At 45.5% G+C, this 17,033-nt stretch overlaps 1 protein-coding gene across 6 annotated transcripts in view; it reads left to right on the top strand.

The window, feature by feature from the left end:
* robo2 (roundabout, axon guidance receptor, homolog 2 (Drosophila)) overlaps nt 1-17,033 on the top strand; it is a 620,252-nt gene that overhangs the window by 368,420 nt on the left and 234,799 nt on the right. For all 6 annotated transcript variants that reach the window (XM_072259833.1, XM_072259836.1, XM_072259834.1 and 3 more), the window contains 3 exons: nt 4,603-4,760; nt 7,474-7,594; nt 12,663-12,801. In XM_072259833.1, coding sequence (XP_072115934.1) covers nt 4,603-4,760; nt 7,474-7,594; nt 12,663-12,801 — 418 coding nt within the window. The remainder of the gene's footprint in view (nt 1-4,602; nt 4,761-7,473; nt 7,595-12,662; nt 12,802-17,033) is intronic.

Below are 17,033 nucleotides of genomic sequence, written 5' to 3' on the forward strand. Positions count from 1 at the left end.
CCTCCACCGGCTCCCATGGCTTCACATGACCCTGATCGGAGGGCGAAGCAAGCTCTTACACCTTGCCTAAGGGTGACCTGCAGGCTATCGGAGGGAAGGAACACCTTACACCTCGTTTGGTATAGATCTATCTCCACCCCGCCACGCACTTCTGTGTATCCATTCTGTTACAGCAGGAACACCCCAGGACCACTCCAGTCAGTAGTGTATGAAAGCTGGAGATTTCTGAATTTCCATTACAGATTGAGGTTGACGTGTTTGCAGGCTGTTTTGATTGTGCAGTAACAACTCATGTCTGCAGGTGATCTTGGTTAAGTCTTATTGCAGCAAAGTCAATAGATGGATGACATCACCTCAGTAAAGAAAAGGGACCTTTGTAAGGGACTTGGCTTGGTCGCAACATTTGATTAAACCCGGCAGAGATATAATGTTCTATTTCACTAACTTGTTAACTACTGCGGTATAAATAAAACTAATCACAAAACATCTGGACACAAACTCTGCCAGGATTACATATGATACACAAGCAACAACTAGACGACTGACAAGCCACATCTTGCTTGTTATAACAAGCCTGTTTCAAATACAAAACCACGTTCATAACAAACAATGCAAGATGAGGAATAACTGACAAACATTATGACTCGAGAAATTATTTGAAATGAAACTATACAAAATAGAATTGGTAATTTCAATACAAGTTGACACTGAGAGATTGGAACATTACAGGGAACTCTTTATTAGTATAATCTACACTGTGAGTGTGTGATTGGACAGTGTAAAGTGAGCTTCACTCTGTATCTAACTGTCCCTGCCCTGGGAGTGTGCAATGGGACAGTGTAGAGGGAGTTTCTCTCTGTATCTTACTGTCCCTGTACTGGGAGTGTGTGATGGGACAGTGTAGAGGGAGCTTCAATCTGTATCTAACTGTCCCTGTCCTGGGAGTGTGTGATGGGACAGTGTAGAGGGAGCTTCACTCTGTATCTAACTGTCCCTGCCCTGGGAGTGTGTGATGGGACAGTGTAGAGGGAGCTTCACTCTGTATCTAACTGTCCCTGCCCTGGGAGTGTGTGATGGGACAGTGTAGAGGGAGCTTCACTCTGTATCTAACTGTCCCTGCCCTGGGAGTGTGTGATGGGACAGTGTAGAGGGAGCTTTACTCGGTATCTAACTATCCCTGTTCTTTTTTTTAACAAAATTCTTTATTGCAAATGTCGGTGCTATACAACATGTACAAAAACAGTGACTAACACAGTTACTTCACTACAAACAGACAATACATGTTAAACCAAAATATTACCATCTCCATCAATGATGGTATTTACACCCCGCGGAGCCCAACGGTCCCGGAACACCTCTATGGTCGCCGTGGACTGCGCGTATTCCTTTTCAATGTTCACCCGAGCACGAACATACCCCCTAAACATAGCCAGGCAGTCCACCCGGGGAGATCCTCCTGTCATCCTTTTCCAGGAGCCACGGATGGCAGTTTTCGCCAGCCCCAGGAGCAAGTTGACAAGGACATCCTCATCCCTCTGTGTCCCCCTCCTTACTGGATGACCATATATAAATAGGGTGGGACTGAAATGCAACCAGAAGGCCAGATGCAGCCCACGCAAATACGCAGAAAGGGGCTGCAGTCTCGCACACTCCATGTACATATGGTACACGGTCTCCTCCAGCCCGCAGAAGTGACATGTGGCTGGGAGATCCGTGTACAAACTAAAGGACTTATTGCAGGGCACCGCTCTGTGCAGCACCCTCCAGCCGAGATCCCCAAGGTGCATGGGAAGAACCCTATCCCTGTCCTGGGAGTGTGTGACGGGACAGTGTAGAGGGAGCTTCACTCTGTATCTGACTCATACTGTAGCAATTCTGGAATAGAACATATTATAAATGATTAATAGGCAGCAAAATAAAGGAATAATTTCCCTTGCATTGTGGTGCCAATGAAGAAAATGTTTGTCGTCAGTTGGCACTCGGGAAGTTCCAGCAGGCAGTAATGAGGTAATTAGGAGCTGGGTTGGGAGAGGACACATACAGAAAAGCAGAATATTTTATGTCATGCTAACACACCACAGCAAATCCTTAATACATTTAATGTGCTGTTGTAGGCGACTGAATAGCGAGGGCTAAAAAATCATGAGTAGTGATGTGAGTTGTGCTAATGTGATAACAGGGAACCACGGACAAACGTAGAGACATGGAATACTGCAGCACAACAACCAGCTTTCAGGAATGTCACTCATTATATTATAGCATACACCCATTGTTGTAATAGGAAATTGGATTAGCTGTTAGACTGTGGATAATCGTTGTATTATGTCATCATGTCTCGTCTGTTACTTAAATAAGTCTTCCTGTTGTCACCCTTCTGTTATCAAGTGTATTTTTACTTGCAATCTCATCAACTGAGAATGTAAAAGCCGGAACAAGTTCATGGTCAGGTAGATCAGCTTCGATGATTATTTCAAAGACTGACTCCATGTCATCTTTCACTTTGCTCCTACAATGGGGAATATTGTTGATCCTTGATCTTTGAGGAGATCTGAGTAAACATATGGACAGTTTATGCTCAGCGCTGTGGAGAGTGCAGCAAACATCGCAGAGTAAAACCGGCCTGACTTTCGCCTCCAGCGCCTCCAGGGACACAAAAGAACACAGCCGCTGGAATCTAGAGCATCAGGGAGGCACAGTAACATTGCGTTTACCGTAACGCTACTACAGCACCCAGTGACCCAGGCTGATTTCTGCCACTGTCTGTAAGGAGTTCATCTGTTCTCTCTGTGACTGTATGGGTTTCCTTTGAGTGCTCTGGTTTCTTCTCACATTCCAAAGATGCGCGGGTCAGGGTTAGTGAGTTGTGGGCATGCAATGCTGGTACCGGAAGCATAGCAGTACTTGCAGGCTGCCCCCAGCACATCCTTGGACTATGTTGGTCGTTGATGCGGATGATGCATTTCACTGTATGGCTCGATGTTTCGATGTACAGGTGACAAATAAAGCTCATCTTTATGTTAAGCAGTCCCAGTTTTGGTTTGAGGCACTGTGCTGGGTCTAAGCTCTGTGACAGCGGGTGTGGAGGATGTTTGGTCCGACCGATTCTCTGTGTTCTCTGCAGCAGTCATAGTGTACACTCGAGGAGCGTGATTCCACATACCCATCATCTTGGAGTGTGCGTGTCTTTATCACTTGGTCATGGACATTTCCACTTGCTGGGAAGACCTACCTCTCTCACTTGATTTTCAGAGAGTCATAAAGTCATACAGTCCTTCAGCCCATCCAGTCGATTCTGGACTATTGATCTGCCTAGTCCCATCGACCAGCACCCAGACCATCGGTCGCCATACCCCTCTCATGAATGAACCTGTCAAATCAAACCCAAACCCAGCACTTCCAGTGGCAGCTCATTCCACACTCTCACCACCCTCTGTGGAGAAATTCTCCCTTACGTTCTCCTTAAACATTTCACCTTTCACCCTTAACACATGACCTCTAGTTCTAGTCTCACCCAACCTCAATGGAAAAAGCCTGTTTGCATTTACCCTATCTATACCCCTCGTAATTTTGTATACCTCCATCAACTCTCCCCTCATTCTCCTACACTCCTAACCTATTCAACCTTCTCTGTAACTCGGGTTCTCATATACCCACAACATCCTTATCGATTTTCTCCGCACTGTTTCAATCTCATTAATATCTTTCCTGTAGGTAGGTAACTGGAACTGAATATAATGCTCCAAGTTAGGCCTCAACAGTGTCTGATACAAATTCAACATAACAACCCATTCCCTGTACTCAATAGTTTGATTTCTGAAGGCCAATGTTCTCTTTACAACTCTTATCTACCTGTAATGCCCCAAAGGACACTGTTTCATATGGCTGTATTCATGTGTATTGTTGAACATAGAACATAGAACATAGAACAGTACAGCACAGTACAGGCCCTTTGGCCCACAATGTTGTGCCGACCCTCAAACCCTGCCTCCCATATAAGCCCCCACCTTAAATTCCTCCATATACCTGTCTAGTAGTCTCTTAAACTTCACTAGTGTATCTGCCTCCACCACTGACTCAGGCAGTGTATTCCACGCACCAACCACTCTCTGAGTAAAAAACCTTCCTCTAATATCCCCCTTGAACTTCCCTCCCCTTACCTTAAAGCCATGTCCTCTTGTATTGAGCAGTGGTGCCCTGGGGAAGAGGCGCTGGCTATCCACTCTATCTATTCCTCTTATTATCTTGTACACCTCTATCATGTCTCCTGTCATCCTCCTTCTCTCCAAAGAGTAAAGCTCTAGCTCTCTTAATCTCTGATCATAATGCATACTTTCTAAACCAGGCAGCATCCTGGTAAATCTCCTCTGTACCCTTTCCAATGCTTCCGCATCCTTCCTATAGTGAATGACAATGAAAATTGAACTTGAATTTGAACATGTACTTTCAAGGAATTGTGAGCGGTGACTGGACCTGGGAGTGATGGTGCTTGAGAATCTGTTGATATGTGCCTCACCGTGTGTGCTTGGAGTGCTGATTGCTGATGGTACTTTCTTCCTCAGTCGGTTCCTTTGCTCTAACTCCGTCTTTCCGTTCTGCCCGCAGTGCTGCGAGATGACTTCCGCCAAAACCCCACTGATGTGGTGGTGGCAGCTGGTGAGCCTGCCATCATGGAGTGCCAACCCCCTCGCGGCCACCCGGAGCCCACCACCTTTTGGACGAAGGACGGCGTCCGCATCAGTGACCGCGACGACCGTATAACGGTGGGTGTTCCATGGCCACGCTGCTGACCCCCTTCTCCCTCCCTCTGCGCACACCAGTGGTTAAAGTCAGAGATTCATACAGCACACCAAGAAGTGCTTTTGCCCATCTGTTTCATTTGTTCACTCGAGAGCAGGAGGTTGAGGAATACAAGATCGAATGGGTCAGAGCCAGTGTGAAAGCACATAGTCTTTTTTTTGCAGGGAGAGGGTGCTTGAAACAAGAGGTCATAGATTTAAGATCAGAGGTGAAAGATTTAGAAGAGATGCCAGGTGCAGCTTTTTCACACAAATGGTGGTGTGTATTTAAATTCAATGTAAATTGATTATCGAAGTACATATATGTCACCTGAGATTTGTTTCCTTGTGGGCATTCCCGGTAAATAGAGTCAATGAAAAATGACATACAGCAAGACAGTCAAACAACCAAAGTGCAAAAATAAACAAACTGTGCAAATACAAAAAGAAAAAGAAATAATGAATAAGCAAGCAATAAGCATTGAGAACATAAGAGTCCTTAAAAGTGAGTCCATTGGTTGTGGGAACAGTTCACTGTTTGAGGTTCAAAGTTCAAAGTAAATTTATTACCGAAGTACATATCTGTCACCATGTCCAACCCTGAGTTTCATTTTCTTGCAGGTGAGTGAAGTCGAGTGAAGTTATCCCCTCTGGTTCAAGAGCCTGATGATTGAGGGGGTAATAACTGTTCCTGAAACAAGCGGTTTGTGTCCCGAGACTCTTGTACCTCTTTCCTGATGGCAGCAGCAAGAAGAGAGCATGGCCTGGGTGAGGAGGGTCCTTGAAGATGGATGAATGAGTTTTTAGAAATAGGGGCTGAGGCTGGCACGTTAGCAACATTTAAAAACCTTCCAGATGAATACATAGAGAGGAGAGGCTGAGATGGGCCAAACATGGAAAGATGGGACTAGATCGATGGACAACTCAGTCAGCATGGGTGGGTTTCAGCCATAGCGCTATAGAGTGATACAGCATGGAAAAAGGCCCTTCAGCCCAACTCATCCATGCTGACCACAGCATCCTCCCTGCTGATATCAGTTGGCTTTGTTCAGCCCATAACCCTTAAATGTTGTAACGGTAACTTCCTCTGGCAGCTCATTCCAGGTACTCTCTGCCTTCTGTGTAATGAAATTACCTCTCTGGATTCTTTAAAATCTCTTCCCTCTCATTTTGTATCTACGTCTTCGGGTTTTGGACTCTCTGAAGTTGGGGAAAAGACTACAAACGTCCACCTCATCTATACCCCGCATGATTTTATAAACTGGGGGCTCACCTTATTTTCCTCCACTCCAAGGAATAAAAACCTATAAAAAGGTTGAGAACCCCTGCTTTAGAATAATGAGGGGAATCTTAGTGAAACCTACCAAATATTGAAAGGCCAAGAATGGATGTGGAGAGGAAACATCATCAGGGACACCCCACCACCCATATCGTGCTCTTTTCTTGCTGCTGCCATCATGAAGGAGATACAAGAGCCTTGGGACCCACAGCACCAGGCTGAGGAACAATTATTACTCCTCAAGCATCAGGCTCTTTAATCAGAGGGGATAACTTCACTCAACTTCTCTCACCCCATTACTGAACTGATTCCACAACCTATAGACTCACTTTCAAGGACTGTTCTCAATTTGTATTTATTTATTCTTTCTTTCTTTTTGAATTTGCACAGTTTATTGTCTCTTGCACCGCGGGTGCACGCCCATTTGGCGTGGACTTTCTTTGATTCTATTCTAGTTGTTGGATTTGACTTATTGAGTATGCTGGCAAGAGAATGAATCTCAGGGTTGTAGATGGTGACATACTGTATATATACTTTGATAATAAATTTACTTTTGAACTTTGAATATTTCCATCAGAGAGAGAGCCCAGGATCAGAGGGCAGAACGTCCCTTTAGAACACAGATGTGGAGGAATTTCTTTAGCCGGAGGTTGGTGAATGTGTGGAATTCATTGATGTAGATAGCTGCGGAGATCAGCTCATTGTGTATATTTAAAGTGGAAGTTGACAGGTTCTTAAAAACGCAGACATGAGGAAATCTGCAGACGCTGGAAATTCAAGCAACACACACAAAAAATGCTGGTGAACGCAGCAGGCCAGGCAGCATCTCTAGGAAGAGGTACAGTCGGCGTTTCAGGCCGGGACCCTTCGTCAGGACTAACTGAAAGAAGAGATAGTAAGAGATTTGAAAGTGGGAGGGGGAGGGGGAGATCCAAAATGATAGGAGAAGACAGGAGGGGAGGGATGGAGCCAAGAGCTGGAGAAGGCAGGGGATCATAGGACGGGAAGCCTGGGGAGAAAGAGAAGGGGGGAGGGGAGCCCAGAGGGTGGAGAGCAGGCAAGGAGTTATAGTGGGAGGGACAGGGGAGAAAAAAGAGAGAGAAAAAAAAGGGGGAAAAATAAAAAAAATATAAGGTAACTAAATGAGGGATGGGGTGTGAAGGGGAGGTGGGGCATTAACGGAAGTTAGAGAAGTCAATATTCATGCCATCAGGTTGGAGGCTACCCAGACGGATTTATTTATTGAGATACAGCATGGACAAATAATGGTGTTAAAGGTTACGAGGAGAATGGGGTTGAAAGGGATAATAAGTCAGCCATGATTGAAGCGGACCTGATGGGCTGAATGGCCTAATTTTGCCACTATGTCTAAAGGCTTTATGGTAACTTGCAATGCTGCTGTGTTTCTTCATCTCACAGATGCATGGAGGGAAGCTGATGATATCGAACACCAAGCGAAGTGATGCTGGGACCTACGTCTGCGTTGGGACTAACATTGTGGGGGAAAGGAACAGTGAACCTGCCGAACTGACTGTGTTTGGTAAGATCTCCAGTTCACCACACCATCCTTCTCTACGCTACCCTTCACCACGAGGGAATAACTTCCAATCTTATCTCAGAGACTCAACCCAGCTTCTTAATTGACCATCTGCTCTGGAAACAAAGGGATAGAATTATGAGTGATGAAGATAGGGTCGATAATTAGAATCATTTTCTAACAACGGAGATGTCAAATACCAGAGGACATGCAGTTAAGGGGAGAGTTTGAAGATGAATGGAGCACGTGCTGTACACCAAGTGGAGCGGGCTGTCAGTGGGATTGGGAAACCAGATAAGATAGTGGTGTTTAACAGGCTGTTAGGTAGATGTAGGAATACCAAGTTCAAGTTTAATTGTCACTCAACCATACACATGTAAACTGCAAAATGAAACACTTCTTCTGGGGCAGTTCAGCATAACATTGGGCGCCGAAGGGCCTGTACTGTGTTGTAGTGTTCTATGCTGTATGGTCTAAGAGTGAGGCATGATGAAATGTGGTGCAAGGGCATGCATTTAAGCTGAGGGAGTTAAAGTTCAAGGCAGATGTGCAGGGTAAGTCTATCCAGAATATACAGGGAATGGGGGCATTTGGTTCATGTGCAGGCACAAGAGATTTAGTTTAATTTGGCATCGGGGTTCATCCCATCTGTTATTATGTAGCCTCCCAAGAAGCACACCAAGAAATTGATGCCACACCCTATATCCACACATCAGTTCTATTAAACCCTTCTTAGACCTCACTTGGAGTTTTGTGTTCAGTTCTGGTCACCTCATTATAGGAAGGACGTGGAAGCTTTGGAGAGGGTGCAGAGGAGATTTATCAGGATGCTGCCTGGATTAGAGAACATGTCTTATGAGGAAAAGTTGAGTGAGCTGGGTCTTTTCTCTTTGGAGAGAAGCGGGAGAGAGGTGATTTGATAAAGGTGTACAAGATGGAAGAAGCATAGCTTGAGCAGACAGCCAGTGATCTTTTATCCCCAGGGTGGAAATGGTTAATATGAGGGGGCATAAATTTAAGATGATTGGAGGAAAGTATTGAGGGATGTCAGAGATAGTTTTTTTAAACAGAGGGTGGTGGGTATGTAGAATTCCTTGCCAGGGGTAGTGGTAGAGGCAGAGACATTAGAGACGTTTGAGATACTCTTAGATAGGCAGATGGACGATGGAAAAATGGAGTCCTATGTATGAGGGAAGGGTTAGATTGATCTTAAAGTAGGTTGGAAGGTCGGCACAGCCTCATGCTGAAGGGCCTGAACTGTGCTATACTGTTCCATGTCCTATGAGAGGGGGGTAGGAGGGGCATGTTTCCGAGAGAGCGTACGTTCCAGGAAGATGCATGCGGTAAGTGTTTACACGGAGAGTGGTCTGTGTCTGAAATGCGCTGGCTGGCTGGTGGTCATCAGTGAACGCCATGAGTTATGGTTAATGATTGTCACCGGGAGTGCACTGTCCCCAGTCGCTGATTTGACTTCATGCCAATGGCACATTTCAATGAATGTTTTGATGTGGTGGTTGTCCATCGTGTCCAACGGTGACAGGAAACCTGTGCAGGTGAGTTTTTTTAAGTGGAAAAGCCATTGCATTGGGGCATTTCCACACTCTCAACCTCGGAAGTCCAGGTCCAGTGGTATGAATGAGCATCACAAACTGTGGTCTTCTTTGGTTGCAGTGGATATGGAATTGAGGGAATCAAGTAGTGAGACCATGGAAACTGTACAGATTGAAAAGGAGGAGGTGCTTGCTGTCTTGAGGAAAATTAAAGTGGATAAATCCCCGGGACCTGACAGAGTGTTCCCTCGGACCTTGAAGGAGACTAGTGTTGAAATTGGGGGGGCCCTGGCAGAAATATTTAAAATATCGCTGTCTACGGGTGAAGTGCCGGAGGATTGGAGAGTGGCTCATGTTGTTCTGTTGTTTAAAAAAAGGATCGAAAAGTAATCCGGGAAATTATAGGCCGGTGAGTTTAACGTCGGTAGTAGGTAAGTTATTGGAGGGAGTACTAAGAGACAGAATCTACAAGCGTTTGGATAGACAGGGGCTTATTAGGGAGAGTCAACATGGCTTTGTGCGTGGTAGGTCATGTTTGACCAATCTGTTTGAGTTTTTCGAGGAGGTTACCAGGAAAGTGGATGAAGGGAAGGCAGTGGATATTGTCTACATGGACTTCAGTAAGGCCTTTGACAAGGTCCCACATGGGAGGTTAGTTAGGAAAATTCAGTCGCTAGGTATACATAGAGAGGTGGTAAATTGGATTGGACATTGGCTCGATGGAAGAAGCCAGAGAGTGGTGGTAGAGAATTGCTTCTCTGAGTGGAGGCCTGTGACTAGTGGTGTGCCACAGGGATCAGTGCTGGGTCCATTGTTATTTGTCATCTATATCAATGATCTGGATGATAATGTGGTAAATTGGATCAGCAAGTTTGCAGATGATACAAAGATTGGAGGTGTAGTAGACAGTGAGGAAGATTTTCAGAGCCTGCAGAGGGACTTGGACCATCTGGAAAAATGGGCTGAAAAATGGCAGATGGAGCTTAATACTGACAAGTGTGAGGTATTGCACGTTGGAAGGACAAACCAACGTAGAACATACAGGGTTAATGGTAAGGCACTGAGGAGTGCAGTGGAACAGAGGGATCTGGGAATACAGATACAAAATTCCCTAAAAGTGTCGTCACAGGTAGATAGGGTCGTAAAGAGAGCTTTTGGTACATTGGCCTTTATTAATCGAAGTATTGAGTATAAGAGCTGGAATGTTATGATGAGATTGTATAAGGCATTGGTGAGGCCGAATCTGGAGTATTGTGTTCAGTTTTGGTCACCAAATTACAGGAAGGATATAAATAAGGTTGAAAGAGTGCAGAGAAGGTTTACAAGGATGTTGCCGGGACTTGAGAAACTCAGTTACAGAGAAAGGTTGAATAGGTTAGGGCTTTATTCCCTGGAGCGTAGAAGAATGAGGGGAGATTTGATAGAGGTATATAAAATTATGATGGGTATAGATAGAGTGAATGCAAGCAGGCTTTTTCCACTGAGGCAAGGGGAGAAAAAAACCAGAGGACATGGGTTAAGGGTGAGGGGGGAAAAGTTTAAAGGGAACATTAGTGGGGGCTTCTTCACACAGAGAGTGGTGGGAGTATGGAATGAGCTGCCAGACGAGGTGGTGAATGTGGGTTCTTTTTTAACATTTAAGAATAAATTGGACAGATACATGGATAGGAGGTGTATAGAGGGATATGGTCTGTGTGCAGATCAGTGGGACTAGGCAGAAAATGGTTGGGCACAACCAAGAAGGGCCAAAAGGCCTGTTTCTGTGCTGTAGTTTCTATGGTTCTGTGGTTCTATGATAGCCATGATGTGGCTCTCCATGCAGTGTTGCAGAACCGCCCTCCAGGCCATTGGATCTCGCTGTAGATCTCATCCGTCCCAGTCCGCTGGTGCTGATTTTACAGGCTAGGACAGGCATGACCCTATCTCACTGGGTTCTGAGGAATCTGTCTACCCTTACCTGCCTGTCAAAGTGATGTGGCCACTGTCGCAAGCGAACAGCTACTGGGAGCCACAGGTGAGAACTGAGTGTCCAGTGGGGCCCAAAGGTGAGTGAGCTACTTCGGAAAAGATACGACAAGTCCCTTTGCCAGAGGTGCTAACTCACCATGGACACCCCATACTCCACACCCCAGTTCATGTGACACATAAAGCTAAACTCTAATCAGTGCTTTTCACAGTGTATAAGAGCTTCTTATATCACTTTTTATTCCTTTGCCAATCACATTCAGTCCTGCAGTTGATGCCCACACAACCTAATCTATGAAATTCACTGCTCTGGAAGCAGGGCTAGCCTCCCCATGCCATGCGAGGTGTGGGCTTGCAGACTGCTCTGGGACACTTCGCGTCCTTGCAAGTCATAAGTGCAAGATGTTTTGCAGAGTACTACACACAACATGCTGGAGGAACTCAGCAGGTCAGGCAGCATTCATGGAGAGGAATAAACTGTTGACGTTTCAGGCCAAGACCCTTCATCAGGACAGGAAAAGAAGTGGGAGGAGCCAAAATAAGAAGGTAGGGGAATGGGGTGTACAAGTTGGTAGGTGATAGGTGAGACCAAGTGAGGGGTTTTCAGTGTAAGAAACAGGGAGGGAATAGGTGGAAGAAGTAAAGGGTTGAAGAAGAAGGAAGCTGATAGTGGACCAAGAGAACAATGGAAGGAGGAGGGGGACCAGAGCGAGGTGATGGGCGGGTGAGGAGAAGAGAAGGGGTGAGAGGGGAACCAGAACGGGGAATTGAAAAGGAAGAAGGGGAAGAGAGGGCAGACATTTCTGGAAGGTAGAGAAATCCAAATTCATACAGATTTACAGATGCTAGAAACCAAAAGCAACAGTCCTGAAGAAGGGTCTCGACCTGAAACGTAAACTGCTTATTTATTTCCATAGATGTTGCCTGACCTACCAAGCTCCCCCAGCATTTTTTGTGCATTGCCCCTTTGCAATGTTCCACTATTCCACTCACTGCAGTTGACTCTGGTCTAACTGGATGGTCCTTTGGACCTGAAGGACAACATTCACTAAAGGAGGAAACTCTGCGCTGGAAGGGTGGTCTCCTGTTGTGGGAGATTAAACTGTGTAAGCAAACTGTGCAGGTGATTGAACTCACGTTAATCTCCTCATAAATGAAGTTAATTATCATGGGCATTCTCCATGACGGGGAGGTAATCAAGTAGCAAATTACTGCAAGATCTGTAACCTCGAGTTGTACCTTGACTCACAACTGACTAACCTCTCTCTCCCTGTTCTTGCTCTCTCACTTCTCTCTCTCTCTCTCTCTCTCTCTCTCTCTCTCTCTCTCTCTCTCTCTCCTTGTGTCCCTCTATCTCGCTATCTCTCTGTCTCTCTCCCTCTGTCTTGTCTCTCTCCAATCTGTCTGTCTGATTCTGTCTGTCTCTCTGACTATCTCACTCTGTCATTCTCGGTCTCTTTTCTCTCTCTTTCACTTCTCTCTCTCTCTCTCTATCGCTCTCTCTATCTCACCCTCTCTCTTGTTTCCCTGCTGCTGGTGATTTCGCTGGTTGGCAGAGCGACCCACCTTCATGAAGAGACCCATCAACCAGGTGGTACTGGAGAATGAGGCAGTGGAATTCCGTTGCCAGCTACAGGGAGATCCACAGCCCACCGTGAGATGGAGGAAAGATGACACAGACATAGCTCGGGGCAGGTGAGTAAGATTGGGTGGGGACGGAGATTCTCCTGAACCCTCACTGAACTTAAACAGTGCTTACAAGTTTCAGACTCTTTCTGGGTGTGTGTGATGGGACAGTGTAGATGGAGTTTCACTCTGTATGTAACTGTCCCTGTCCTGGGAGTGTGTGATGGGACAGTGTAGAGGGAGCTTCACTCTGTATCTAACTGTCCCTGTCCTGGGAGTGTGTGATGGGACAGTGTAGAGGGAGCTTCACTCTGTATCTAACTGTCCCTGACCTGGGAGTGTGTGATGGGACAGTGTAGAGGGAGCTTCACTCTGTATCTAACTGTCCCTGCCCTGGGAGTGTGTGATGGGACAGTGTAGAGGGAACTTCACTCTGTATCTAACTGTCCCTGACCTGAGAACATGGGACTGAACAGTGTAGATGGAGCTACACTCTATAACTAACTGTCCCTGTGCTGAATGCATTTGATACAGTCATAACACACCATTTATCTTGTTAAGTGATAAATTCTTGGAAAAAGAACAACTGAGATTGAAGTTGATTGTTATAGTTTGGAAGTAAATTGTAACTTTGCAGGGATTTTGGATTAGATGTGCTGCTGGTAGTTACAGCTGTCAGGACGAGCAAGATTGTAGATAAGTCAGCAGCCAGCTGGGGCAAAGTGTTGGTCCCTTCTCCAGGAACCAGCATAGTGTGCAGGGAGTGAGGGAGGAATGTTGTATTCATCCTGATAATGTGGCACTGTTTGGATTCTTTCAGTGTTGAGCAGGCAGGTGTTAACAACATCAGTTGGACAGGGTCCTGAAGTATATTGAAATATCCAAAATACAGATTGTCGGCTTTTCTCAACCCAGCCCTGTGACTTAAAGCACTCTCGTTCTGTGGTTGCAGTCACATGGTTCTAGGGAGGGATCTGATCCGTGGGGACAAATTTAATTAAAGTCAGGTTATCATGGTAAAGGCATCCATTCTCCAATCTTGTGGCCATTTTTTTATGTTGGTCGAATCATGTGGCCCCCCCAACCTGTATCTGAAACCATTCACTGAGCAAGAGCTGACAGGAGAATCACGTGACAGGCTCCAACATGGACACACACACACACACACACACACACACACACACACAGACACGCACACACACACACACACACGCACACAGACACACATACACGTATACACACACACACACACACACACGCACACAGACACACATACACGTATACACACACACACACACACACACACACACACATAAATACACACGCACATGGACACACACACTCTCACACACATATGCAGACACAGACAGACAGGCAGACACACACACACACTCCTGAGTGTAATAAAGTGGCCAGTGAGCTGCTGTAACCTATCCACTTCAATGTGTTAAGCATTCAGAGATGCCCTTCTGCACACCACTGTTGTAACATGTGGTTATTTGAGTTACTGTCACCTTCCTGTCAGCTTGAACCAATCTGGCCATTCTCCTCTACCCTCTCTCATTAACAAGGCATTTTCACCCACAGAACTGCCACTCACTAGATGTTTTTTGTTTATCACACCATTCTCTGTAAACTCTAGAGACTGTTATGAGTGATAATTCCAGGAGATCAGCAGTTTCTAAAATACTCAATCCTCCCCATCTGGCACCAACAATCATTCCATGGCCAGCATCACTTCGATCACATTTCTTCCCCATTCTGATGTTTGGTCTGAAAAACAACTGACCCACTTGATCAGGTCTGTATGCTTTCCTGCGTTCAGTTGCAGCCACATGATTGACTGATTAGTTATTTGCATTATTGAACAGGTGCACAGGTATGCCTAATAAAGTGGCCATTGAGTGCACACACATACACACACATACCTGTAGAGACAGTGAATACACAGGCTCTAAAGTAAAGGCATGATTTCATTGGCACCGATGTTGAAAGAGAATATAGTTTTACCAAGGGTGAAAGTTATAGTTAAAAAGTTAGACTGGAAGTTAGAGGATGTGGAATACAAAGAGAGTACACTCTACGTTGCCGTTAATAAATTTAAATTAGTTACCCCAGAGCCCAGGGGCTAAACACCTTTTCCTTCATCTGCAACTATTGTGCCATATCTAGGCTCCATCTCATGTTTTTAAATTGATGGCAAATCATTTTTGTCCCACGTGAGCTCAAAGCTTCAAGTACTAGACGGTGACTTAACCGTGTGCACACTGTGACGGCAGCTAACAAGGACGATCCCCATACTAGCAGGTCAAACTTGGAGAGAACGGGACCATCTCAGCCCCACTGCCCCTCAATTGAGAAGTCCGTACATCGTAACTGAAACTTCCCAACCTTGGGTCAGAGAGGGAAGATAGATCAGTTGGGTTTTCCATTCTGATTTTGCAGGATTACAGTCATATCGAGACCAGTTCAATGTGATATGTAAGACCATAAGACAAAGAAGTAGAATTAGGCCATTTGGCCCATCAACTCTCGTCTGCCATTCCATCAGGGCTGATATATTATCCCTCTCAACACCATTCTGCCTTCTTCCTTTGACACCCTAACTAATCATGAACCTATTAACCTCCATTTTAAAAAAAAAACAATGACAGGGCCTCTACACCCATCCATGGCAATGAACTCCACAGATTCACTACCCTCTGGCAAAGGAAGTTCCTTCTCATTTGGCCATATAGTTCTCTGACCTTTGCTGTCCACAGTCGAGTGCCAACAACAGAGGGCATGGGCTTTGACTAGAGATGCAGCAATCCTTTTCCCCCTACAGATGCTGCTTGACCCACCGAGTTCCTCCGGCAGACTGCTTGTTGGAATACAAGAGGTTCTGCAGCTGTAGGAAATCTTGAGTAACGTGGGGCTGCACAATAGTGTAGCTGTTAGTGTACAGCACCAGCAACCCAGGTTCAATTCCACCGCTGTCTGTAAGGAATTTGTAGTTTTCCCTCATGACCATGTGGGTTTCCTCCAGATGCTCCCATTGCCTCCCACAGTCCAAGGATGTACAGATTAGTAACGATTAGTACATTGTTGGCATGCTATTTTGGCACCGGAACCATGACAACACTATGCAAGGGAGAACTTTGAAAGGATCTATTTGTACGCCGGGCAAGTTTACGTACTGTATTACAGAGGTGTTGGGCTGCCAGGAGAGGTGGTGGAAGCAGGTACAGAAATGACAGTTAGACCGTGAGATGTAAGGGCAGAATTAGGCCATTTGGCCCATCGAGCTGCTCTGCCATTTCATCATGGCTGATCCATTTTTCCTCTCAGCCACAATCTCTTGCCTTTTCCCTGTATCCCTTCATGCCCTAACCAGTCAAGAATTTATCAGCCTTTGCCTTAAATATACATAAATTCTTGGCCTCCACAGCTGCCTGTGGCTAAGGGTACCACAGATTCACCACCCTCTGGCTGAAGAAGTTCCTCCTCATTTCCGTTCTAAAATGACACCTCCTGTTCTGAGGCTGTGTCTTCTGGCTCTCCCACCAATGGAAACATCCTACCCACATCCACTATATCAAGCCCTTTTACCATTGATAGGTTTCAATGAGGTCACCCCTCAATCTTCTGAATTCCAGTGAATACAGGCCCAGAGCCATCAAATGATAGAAACATAGAAAACCTACAGCACAATACAGGCCCTTCGGCCCACAAAGCTGTGCCGAACATGTCCCTACCTTAGAACTACCTAGGCTTTACCCATAGTCCTCTATTTTTCTAAGCTTCATGTATCCATCCAGGAGTCTCTTAAAAGACCCTATTGTTTCTGCCTCCACCACTGCCGCTGGCAGCCCATTCCACGCACTCACCACTCAATGATCTTCATTAGACAAGCCATTCAATCCAGAATCATATTCATGAAACTCCTTTGAATCCTCTCCAGTTTCAGCACATCCATTCTCAGATAAAGGACTATAAAACTGCTCACAATACTCCAAGTGAGGCCTTGCCAGTGCTTTATAATGTCTCAATATTACATCCTTGCTTTTATATTCTGATCCTCTTGAAATGAATACTAACATTGCATTTGCCTTCCTCACCACTGACTCAACCTGCAAATTATCCTTTCAGGAACCCTGCACAAGTCCCTTTGCACCTCAGTTTTTGTATTTTCTCTCCATTTAGAAAAATAGTCAGCCCTTTCATATTTTCTGCCAAAGTGCATGACCATATATTTGCTGACGCTGTATTTCATCTGCCATTTTTTTGCCCATTCTCCTAATCTGTTTAAGTCCTGCTGT

The sequence above is a fragment of the Mobula birostris genome, chromosome 6, assembly GCF_030028105.1.
Source record: "Mobula birostris isolate sMobBir1 chromosome 6, sMobBir1.hap1, whole genome shotgun sequence".
In the NCBI taxonomy this organism is placed as follows: Eukaryota; Metazoa; Chordata; class Chondrichthyes; order Myliobatiformes; family Myliobatidae; genus Mobula; species Mobula birostris.